Source organism: Myripristis murdjan, chromosome 11, assembly GCF_902150065.1.
Source record: "Myripristis murdjan chromosome 11, fMyrMur1.1, whole genome shotgun sequence".
NCBI classification, from domain to species: Eukaryota; Metazoa; Chordata; class Actinopteri; order Holocentriformes; family Holocentridae; genus Myripristis; species Myripristis murdjan.
Genome location: NC_043990.1, coordinates 18,296,860 through 18,307,929, shown reverse-complemented (window position 1 = coordinate 18,307,929; position 11,070 = coordinate 18,296,860). Strand labels below are relative to the sequence as shown.

The 11,070-nt window shown below is 40.4% G+C and overlaps 1 protein-coding gene across 1 annotated transcript; it reads left to right on the top strand.

Moving 5' to 3' along the window:
* The first annotated feature begins 709 nt into the window (after positions 1-709).
* On the top strand, positions 710-10,721 carry LOC115368181 (uncharacterized). Its single transcript, XM_030064188.1, has 12 exons — positions 710-982; positions 3,448-3,494; positions 3,579-3,656; positions 3,804-3,946; positions 4,656-4,778; positions 4,905-4,962; positions 5,125-5,412; positions 5,757-5,896; positions 6,038-6,154; positions 6,991-7,048; positions 7,575-7,655; positions 7,779-10,721. The coding sequence occupies exons 2-12, from the start codon at positions 3,470-3,472 to the stop codon at positions 9,245-9,247; spliced, it is 2,580 nt and encodes an 859-aa protein (XP_029920048.1). The 5' UTR covers positions 710-982; positions 3,448-3,469; the 3' UTR covers positions 9,248-10,721.
* Positions 10,722-11,070: the final 349 nt, after the last annotated feature.

Here is an 11,070-nt window from a genome sequence, read left to right as displayed (position 1 = left end):
ACCTGCATCCCATAGAAAACCTATGGAATCAGCTGAGTTGCCGTGTAGAGGCTCGGAGCTCTGTGCCCCAGAACCTCAATGTCCTGAGGGCCGCCCTTCAAGAAGAGTGGGATGCCATGCCTCAGCAGACAATAAGTCGACTTGTGAACAGCATGAGACGTCGTTGTCGTTCTCAAGCTGATGCTCAAGGGCACATGACAAGTTATTGACACTGACATTTTTTGTTGTGGTATATCCACCACTGTTGTTGGCTTTTGTTTCAAGAAATTGTTTGAGATGAGGAAATCACCAGTGTATGCTTCTACTTAAATGCCCTACTTTCATGATATAATATCACTGTAGCGTGAACTTTTTACATTTTCCATAAATTTCACCCAAAAGCCAAATATCCCTAACTTTTTGTGAGTAGTGTATGTGTAAGGGAAAGCCCTTCACACCAAGTATACCACACACTTTCACTTGAAACAGTTAAAGTTGCATGTTATATGTTTTTTTTTGAAAATCAGTCTCGTGCGTCTCTTGACGCCAAACAGTGGGGTAGATTTTGACTGTTTGTAACTGACGTATGATATATTTATTCTCTACCGTATTTCTCTATGTTAGTCATAACAGAGCTACCGTCGCTGTAGCCTACTAAGAAACGCAAATTATGGGCCGGCTGTCGGGAAACCGGGTGCGCTTGAACGCCTCTCGACAGGAAGAGAGAGGAGCTTTTCAAAGTGCGGGCGGAGAAGATGAGCTCACCTGGCCTCTCAGTCTGTTTCACCTCATCCATGTTGACTTGACGGTGAATTTCAGGGACTTGACGGACATCATCTTCTCTCCACTGCCTACGTGACCGTGAAGACAGGCGAACCTTTTTTTTTTCTTTTAAACAATAACATGTTAGTTTACGGAAGTCAAGGCGGTTACGTCCAACTCGGCTGTGAAACTACAACAACGTGATTGCGACCAAGTGTTACGCTTCATTTGTGCCAACAAGGTAGCTAACCACAGTTTATTTCACGTTTAACCCACATGATTTGTTGCTGCTTTGCGTGCCCAGTGTGTTGTGTTAATGTGGCATATGTAACGCTGGCTGTTGTAATTCAGATGTTTGTGTTTGAACACTGAGTCAGTGATTCCTGGAAAATTCACACAGCATGGTGTTTGCACTAATCCGGATGATTTTAATCCTGTTTCATCCGCTGTGTGTAGGGAAACAGGACTTGGATAATGGGTTAATTTGTGATATTTAACATTAGTGATATCTGCCTCGCAAACAAGCTGTGAACAGTAACTTAGTCAGCTCTGTGTTGGCCACCAGTCGACACTGTTAGCCAGACGGACTCCGTAATAAGTGTAAATTAAGTAAAATCAGTGGTTTTCATAATAATTGAAAGCTCCGGCTTCAGCAAAAGGAGATAAAGATAATTTCTGTCATTTCATGGGAGGATTTATGCCTGTTGTCTCACGTTATTTCATCCACTCCTGTCTCCCTACCAAACACTACACAATAAAAGATAAACCTCTATATAGGTGATTATGGTTAGGTGTATTTTCAACATACAGGTCCGCGTGTCTTGAGGAGTGGGTGGTAAGCCTGTCATCCCATCTGAGTCATCTTGTATTACAGCGACACCTGGTGGTTGAACAGTTCAGCGTGGCTGGGTGGCTGGATAGATCAATTTGATTGATCCCATATTGGAAAATAATTGTGTTCCAGCAGCAGGTCGTCCAGGCATTGCACAGGAACAACTCAACAAGTAACAAAATAAATAAAGTGGATCAATACAAAAGAATATAAGAAAAAATAATTTTTGCATGCCCTAAGAGAAGTAAAAAATATAATATACCATAATATATTTGTAGAATATCTATAGGCCTTTCACCTTTGAACCTTTGCATAGACCATAGGTATAATGAAATGTGTCTGCAAAATATTTATAGAATAGATTATGTATATATAAAATAAATGTTTACTCATAATGTATAATTTTAAGTATAATTTCCATGTGGCTGTACAGTCTCAATATGCCCGTGGCTACTGTTGTTTAGAGAGCTTGACAAAGCTGTGAGGGGAAGCTCGTGCTGTGTGTCTGCAAGTCCCTTCATGTCTTAAAATGTCTTAGTCACCTTTACAGATGTTGCTTGTGTTGATATCCACTGCAACCACTAAACTGCTGCATTGCAATACATTTCAGAAACATTTTGTCTAATTGACTGATCCATCATTTCTTTTAGTCAAAGAGAATCAAGCACTTGTGCACCAGGCTCAACATTTCTGTTATTATAAACCCTACGTCTACCCTTGAACCTAATAAGCATTTGTATGAACTTGCTGTTAGAAATGGTAGTGAAAAATATTTTTTGAAGCTCATGTAGTCATTGGTTCTGACTTGTTGATTCAGTGATGAACATTGTGACTTCATTGTGTGCTTTACTTTAGTGTGGAAAGTGTGGGGTGTGTCAGATCATGTCTAAACATTGCAGTAAAAATGCAGAAAGAGGCTTAGGAGGGTACACTTGGTAGTCCACTGGGCACCAGGAGAGATATTTCTGGAAAAAGGGACCTCTGGGCAGCTGTAACCAACCATCAAGTGTCACGAGAGAACTGGCATGTGCTTTCCATGGACATCAGTGGTTTCTGAATCACTGCATTAGTTACCCCATATGCATGCAGAAACATGGCCATGTTTAAAGAAAGACTCTGATTTAGGTAGATAGGTGTCCTGTTCAGAAGCAGAGGAAGAAAATACTAACACCAGGACTGGTTAGACAGGCTCGGGTTGGATTCCACGACTTTCCAAGACACTGAACATTTTAAAAATGTCTAATTATTTTTGAGAAGCATTGGCTAGATCATATTTTTCTCTGACATGCTTATAGCAACATCTGGGGGGTGGGTTCAATTTGGGCCGGCCACCCATATAAACTGTATGGTAAACACTGATGGAGGTATTTAAGCAAATATTAGCACTATAAATATTGGGGCTAAACTTGCCAGATGGGAAACATGGCTATTAACTCCAGATTAACGTGGCTTTGTTCTACCCTGTCGTATTTACCAGTGCAGAGAAATCCCAAAAGATCTTTGTGCTTGTCCAAAACTCTGTGAATTAAGAGCAATGGTTAGATTTATTACAGCAGCACCTTTCAATCTAACGTAAAGGAAACTTAGAGTAACAATTCATATAATCATCAAGGCTACTTATTAACTGAGCATATTCATATCTAAAAGTTACTGCAGATCTGGGCCAAATGTGTATTACTCTCCCGTGTACTTATTTGCATTGCTTATTTGAGAAAAAAAGAATTTGTCCAACAATCTGTCTTACATGTTAAAAAAAGCAATCTTGAATGTTCCACCTTGTCTCGTTAAGGGTCTTAAAAACATTCAATTTGATTCTGATATCTGTAGTTTCTTATCTTATTTAAGTTTCTTTCCTCTGCTCAATCTGTATGCAGGTTGTGATTCTACTTTTGCAACATGCAGCCAGGTGGGGTAAATAAAGGTAAGAATTTCACTTTCTTCCTCTGAGCCCACCGAACCTTGTTTTGTATACACACATGTTATACGTCTGTCTCTGTATTTGCAGGAGTGGCTGGCATGAGTGAGCTGTTCCACTCTCTGAAGGTGTATCTGAACAACAAGAACAGACTGCAGCCCATCATTGGTCTGTAGCAACAGATTTCTCCAAAAAACTTCATTTTGGTTTTTTTTTCTTTTTTCTTTTTCTTTTTTTTAAAATGCGTGTGTGCTTCCTCTTTGCTCTGTTTGTGTGGTTGAGGTTTATTTCTGTCACTTTATGTGTGTATTTCAGGTCTGGGCAGTGTCACAGAGTGTGTGAAGGCAGGCAGACACAACAAAGAAGCATTGTACCTGTGTGAGGTGTGTGTGTGTCGCCTCAGTAAGTCTGACATACGGAACCACATCATGGGAAGTCTTCACCGATACAACTACATTGTAAGTTGTAGAGGACTGGCTGATGATGAATGTTTTTGTGCCACGTCCTTGTGAGTGATGCAGTTTGTGTCCTTACTCTCAAATATGAGGTAGACTGTGAATAGAAGATCTTTTCACAACCTCAGCGTGATCATACATTACCATGTCGGTGAAACACATCTCTGCTGTGTCTTAATGATGGGACAGTAGTAAGCCTGTTGATTTATGCTCTCATATTTGTTTTACTGCTGCAATCCTGTCTAAGATTTGTTTGGTCTTTTTAAATGAAGAACAGAAATGTTTGTAATCCCTTTTTCTCTTTAGTCTGCTAAATATGTTGAAATTGTATTTTATTTTTTTTTATTGCTTTTTTGTATTCCTGTTGAATGCCCATATTCTCTTTCCTTTCCCCAGTGAATCATATTACTTTTGCTGAGGTAAAATTTAATTTCCCCAGGGTGATAGTATCTTAAATTGGCTGTTCTACATCTGCACATGTTGCATGTGACTGACAAACCCCACCCTTCTCATGTGGGCACACTCCAGAGCTGTACTGTAAGCTTGTGGGTTGAGAGCCAGTTGATAACCACTGTCAGGAGACTGGTTATCTGGGATCGCCATTATTGGTATTTAGTGAAGCCAGCTGCAGGAAAGATGTCCTGACTGTGCTCAAGTGACTTTGTGATGCTGGGCACTGATCACAGTTCACTGGTGCTGTTTGGCCTGACAGAAAGCCTGGCACCCGCACTTTGTAGCAGAATGGAAGGACAATCCTGACCTGTCCAAGCTGGCCTGGCCACTGATGGAGATGTCTAAGCTACTGGAGAAAAGAGAGGGACCTGGAGATGTACAGGTAGGGGTGTTTGGGTGCTGCTTTGTGAATATAGCATTGTTCTGAACTGCCTAACCTAAAGGAGTGATAATGGAGTGTTTGAATACTGCTATGTTTTTGTATGGATTGGCCTGCCCTCCTATGAAGGTACTGGAGTTTGAAGAAGCTGTGTACCAGAAGATGACATCACTCAGTGAGGCTGAGGGTCAGTATTTATTTTTTCTAGCTATCCATTTGATTTGTTTGCCTTTGTTGCATTTAACACTTTGTCCAACCACACAACATCTGTCCTCTCCATTCATTTTGCCTCTTTATTTCCATTCACCCTTCCATGTCACTCCAACCATATCTGTCTCTGTCCCTGCAGCTGTAACTCTGTTAACTTCCTGCAGACGTAGGCAGGGGCAGAGTAAAACTGTGAGCCAATCAGAGACCACTTCTGACCAGCCAGAGAGCGGCATCGTCCCATCACAGAGGGTTGTGTTGCTTCCCCAGAGGCACCAGGGACAATCAAAGGAAAAAGCGGACCAAGTTGTCAAGTTGAAAAGCCCAGTACAGCAAAATGAGAACAGTTTGGAGTCAGCTGAACTCTCTGTACAGCGGGAGAATGAAGACAGTTTTCTTGATGGCTACACAGGGACCAAGACTCTTATAGGTGAACAAGATTGAAGAGTAACAAAATAAATGAGTATATTTTGCAATGTTTCCGTGTAGGAAGTGACCAGTAATCGGAAACACTAAGAGTGATTGTAGATAACTTTGCAGGAAACTTGCCTTGATCCCTTTAGATAAGAACACAGAATTTTGCACATCTTGCTGGCTGTAGATAGTGACCGGATGAGCCTGAAAACTAAAACACTGGTAAACAGCGCTTGACAGTGGATTATTTTCTGATAGTAACCTGCATGATGAATCTATTAGCGAGTATCTTGATGAGTTGTAGTGCTATATTTTGGGGGTGCATCATTTCAAAAGGCTGTGTTTGCATGTTTGCACCAGGTCTCAAGCATGTGGTTGAGTGTAGAAGTGAAGAAGACGGCCACCCGTACTGTTTCTTATGCCACTGCTGCCGAATCAAATGTATCAAAGATGACCTCATTGATCACCTGACCAGTTCCTCCCATGTCTTCAACTACTTGGTCAGTTTGCTCTGAACTATCACAATTTAAAAAAACAACAACAAAAAAAAACATAAATCTTTTACCACTATTCTCCTAGAGGCTTCTTTAGACTAGATGCTACAAACAAACTTTAAGTGAACTAATAATGTTTGTGTGTAGATGGAAGTTCATCCTGAGCAGGTGGAGGTAAAGAAGATGGGGATTCATGGCAATGGTCAGCTTCTCCAATCAATGGCCAAGAAGGTGGAGCAAGAGGAAGGCAGAGGACAATTTAAGGTATCACATTTGCTCTTATGCACACACTGTGCTGGTTTGGTTATGCTGAATAGAAAAAGAAACCTTCAGTACCAACAGGAAGAGTTGAAAAACAGATCAAGGATAAAGTATGAATACTATACCAATTATCTCGGAACATAATATCCCTGGCACAGTAGCATGCTGTACCTTTGTAACTAACGAAACAGGCATAACCTCTTCCCTGAGAATTTGTCAATGGAATTGTACAATCAACTCTTTGGACCAGTGCTGATTTTCAGTCTTGGAGAATCCAGAAGGGGGTGACAAAACGGCACCCAAAAAATGGAAAGGTGCTGAAACCTGGTTTACCTCATTGAACTGCAGGTTTGTAACGGTCACCCTTAAAGTGTCTTGCGCCCTGTTAACTCTGAAATAACCTTAAAGGCTTGAATTTTGTATTTAAAAATAAATATGGGGTAAGAAATGTCAAAATTGAGCTATACATCACCTTCCCATGGTATAAGGAAAACACATCAAATCAACAGATATTAGGAAGGTAGGTATGATCTTGAAACTAAGATTGTACCAGTGACTTTTGTCAGAGCCTTGGGGTTCTGGATGGGGTGGGGCTTCCCAGAAGGTTTACACAATAATTTGATAAAGTATAATAACTTTGCTGACTAACAATGTTTCTGATAGAGTCTCAACAGTCTTGATGCAGTAAGTCCAACACATTTAAATGTGAGTGCCAAGACACCAGTGAAATGGCCCAGTATTTCTGGACAGATGCATTGTTGGTTTTTCTTCTGTCTTCAATCTCCACTTCTCTTTTTTCATTCCTTCATCTTATGGTCAGAACATCTCATATTTCCTAGGTGATGAGGGTACCAGCCTCCCTCGGTATCCTCCTGACCGGCAACAGTTATCACTGGTGTAAGTACAAATGTATCCTTATCCACTGTTTTCTCTGTTTTGGTGTTACCTCTTCCCTTTCCAGCCCCTGCTGCTGAGTGACATGATATAGTAAGATGATGATGATGAAGTATCATCATCGTCCTGCTGCCTCACATTCTTTCTTTATGGAGTCATCTGTCAAAGAGATGATGTGGTAATTGATGCCCTTTGCTAAGAAAATGTTGTTTGTCAAGACCATGTAGTTTGATCCATTCATGCAGACCGATCTCTGTAAGTGAAATTCAGCTTTTGTTTTTTCTTTAGTTTGTGTCATCCACCTCTCGTGCTTAAGTGTTTTTGGTCAACTCTTCTTATTCTTTACATGTTTTTTTTTATTCTTTATAAGTGTTTTATATTTTGCCTGCTGGTTTGAAGCTTCAACCACTTCAGTGTTTCTTTTTCAGCATTCCAACACATCCTGATTTAGGCCTTGCTCATGGTATATTTTTTTGTGTATATCCCCTTGTATTCTTTTCTCTCTCTGTGTCCTGTGCCTTTATTTCAGGTATGACGAGGCTTTTTAATGGTATCCATAATGCTAATGACTCAACAAGTACTAATATCCAGAAGAAGAAAATGGTAAAAGGTGCGTGTCTCTGGTAACCTTTAAATCAACATACACCAAAACTATCACAGCCTTCTGTTTTCTATTAAGCCTCATAATGTCTTTATGATCCTCTTGAGATTCAGTTTATGCTTATTCTCCAAGGGCCAAGTGTTGGCACCATCAAAGCCTCAAATCAAGGCGTGCCACACAAACGCACTGCAGTACAGTCAAAACAGGCAAATGACTCCAAGAAGAAGAAGAAGATGAAGATGAAGAAGAAAGTGGACAATGTGACTAATACTGTGTTCAAGGTAAGCCTGCCTCTGACCACAGGTTCAACGCTGCTGGAGAGGACATCTTTCAGCCTGGACAAGCTCCCTGTATCACCTATAGCCAGCCCAGCTCTTAGCCCTTCACCAGAGCCCCAGACAGAGGACTCTGACTTGAGGCAACTTGTGGTTAACCAGGATGAGGATACAACCTTGCAGCCTCAGTTTGACTTTTGTACTGGAGACATGGAAAAACATACCAATGGTCAGTACCCTGGACAAGAAGGAAACTTCAGAGTCACCCTGTATCAAAAGGTGTGTGGTTATGTCAGTGAGAGTCAGTGTTTTAACCAGCCTGAAAACATAACTGGAACAAACCCATATGTACAAAGCAACCAACAGCCGGCATATGAGACAGGACATCTACCAGCCCATACCTCTTTTAATCAGCATCATATTCAAAGAGGATTAATTAAGACCTTTGATGAGGACTGGAAAAATGAAGGTCAGTACAATGAAGGCGAAGAGCTAACAGCCAATGTGTACCACACTCAGGATCAGTCAACTTACAGCTCCTACCACAGGAGAGAGGAGGGTTACACTCAAGAGCAGTGGTACGGTTCTGATTTACAAAATAAAGTTGCCTTGAAAGTGGAAGTGCCAAGAGAGGGACAGAGGGAAATTGGCTCAGGCACTAATCATCGACAGTATTACCAGCCCCAGCAACAATACTTGGCACAAGATTATACACATTTTCCTACAGACAGTTTAGGGCATTGTGCCCCCACTGGTGAAATGGCTTCTCATTTAGATGTTGATAGGAGCAACATGGGTCCAAACTTAAATACTTCCAGTGCTTACAGCGGTGCCATCACAGCAGAGCCCAGGCCACAATTCCTTGAAATGGAACAAAGAGGACCGCAGACTTTGGAATATAGTCAATCCTCTTCTGGGTATGTCCAAACAGCTCCAAATACAAACATGATGCAGCCTATGGTCTTGCCACCCTACCAAGGAGGCCATAGAGTGACCCCTGACCCCTACTACAATAATGGACCTTGGACCAACCCAGACCCGGACCTTCCTCAGCCAAACATGCATGCTGCTGGACGCAGATCCCAGCCCAATGTGTTCATCCCGCCTGAGCAAAGCCAGGGTTATGAAAGGCACTCTGATCTTTATTTGAGAGGGGTTGGTAACAGTTCCTCAGATATGTTGGTGACAGAGATAAGATGGGTACCCTCTCCATACATCAATACTTATCCTGGTCCCAGTCCAGCTGCAGCTCCTCAGTGGAGCCACACTTCTGTTCAAAACCCTGTTGGGTCCAGTTACACTCAGATGATCCAACATTTTTTCTAAAGTTACTGTTATAGACTTTTTGTTCCTCTACAAAGACTTGAGCACATCTGATTTCCTCTCTGAATGGGAATCTGTCCTAATAATGGAGTGGTATTTTGGCGTTTACGATACACCCTTCATAGCTTGTTGGGGTTATACAACCTGAGAAGTATTCAGCTTTGCCCTCCTTGACTCATTTATATTACATCACCTTTCAACTTCAGCAGTGTTATTTCATATAAAGCAGTGTTCCTTTCATATGATGTTGAGGCTGTGTAGCTTTTTTTCCAACTTAAACGTAGAGGCAGGTCAGATTTCTTGCTTATTTATTAAACTGAAACAAGTCAAGTAGGCTTGTAGCCTTTATTATTAAAAGCTTATAGCGTAAATTGACATATCCTAATTTTGAGCCACAGGTGCGTAATGAAATGGATAATGATAAACAAAAATCCCCAATTTTTCTCAGCTTGAGTTATTCATACACATAGCCTACTTTTATATGATGGATGAGCTTTCTGATGTTATAAGTGCTAAGAAATGCTCAGTTGATCCATTTGCATATCCATGGGTACTTCACTCTTTTATGCTTCAAGGCTTCGAGGTGCACACCAGTTATTTGATTTCTTAAAATCTTTTTAGTTCAGAGTTAGCAGCAGTGTAGCCCAAGTCAAAATAAGAATTAATCTACCTCTTGTTATATGTGAAGAATATACACAGATGACGCAAGCCATACAATTAGAATTGATGACAATGAAACCATTTAAAATGGAAAAGCACTACCTTTTATTTCTACATTACTTGATGTCATTTGTATCTCAAAAAAAAAAAAAAAAAAAAATCTCTCTCTATATATATCTTGGTCTTGGCCATTCATGTGCAGATTATGTTCATTTGCTCCTGTGTTTCTCTTAACAATCTGCCAAGTTTTAGGCAGTTTTGGCTAAGAAAGCTGTGGACCTATAATGGAGAAATGATTCCATATATTTTCCAATAGTAATGAGGCTGTGGTTTTAGTTGAGGCTAAATCTGTTAAAACTGACAACATTTCCCATTCTTTATGGACCATTGTGGCTACGTCTCTAGTTAAAATAGCCAAGCTGCCTGTGATTTGTGGGTGAATGACACCATATACTTTAATTAATTAAACCTGTCATGGACCAGGTCAAAATTATTTTACCAGGTCATATTCCAGTATTATGTGCCTACTTGTCAAAACTGTGTTATGCCACTCTGTCATAAGATAAAACTGACTGGAAGTAGCATGCCTTTCTTTATTCAAACCATTTCTTTGATGCAGATACAATATATTGTATTTCTTGTTACAATTACTATGGTATGAAATAATCTACGGTTAACATGATACATATTTCTTTCTTTTTGGTTGCTTTGGACCTTGAATATCTTAGGCAGTCTAAAGCTTTCTGTTGATAACTGTTGGCTCCCATTGTTATGGCTCCACAGCAGTCACTTAGACTTGAAACAATTTTTGTACAGACTCAGAAGATTTATTTTGAAAATTATTTGCAACTTTTGAATCAATTTTCAGTGTCAGCATTTGTGCAAGGTTGCTGGTTTCTTCATTTAACAAGTGTCAAGTTAAATCTTTTTGTTTGATGATTCTAAGCCTAACATGACTGTTTTATTTTCTTTTCATTTCTCAGCCTTTGCCAAAACCTGGCCCTCTGTATGATCATTGGTATAGTACAGTTTCCACACTAACCTAACACTCCATTAACAGAGTCACCAGCATAGAAGTTACATTTGAAGATTATGACTGGCCAGAACCAGAGACTAATCTGGATTAATCTAATTTCAATGTCCCAGTGATATAAAATTAGCTGTCA

What these genes read in the sequence shown, in the direction of transcription:
- LOC115368181 (XM_030064188.1), top strand. Translation starts at nt 3,470, where the DNA reads ATGCAGCCAGGTGGGGTAAATAAAG. An exon ending in CAGACTGCAGCCCATCATTG is followed by an intron (nt 3,657 to 3,803) that starts GTCTGTAGCAAC and finishes TGTGTATTTCAG; the next exon opens with GTCTGGGCAGTGTCACAGAG. An exon ending in CCCATGTCTTCAACTACTTG is followed by an intron (nt 5,897 to 6,037) that starts GTCAGTTTGCTC and finishes GTTTGTGTGTAG; the next exon opens with ATGGAAGTTCATCCTGAGCA.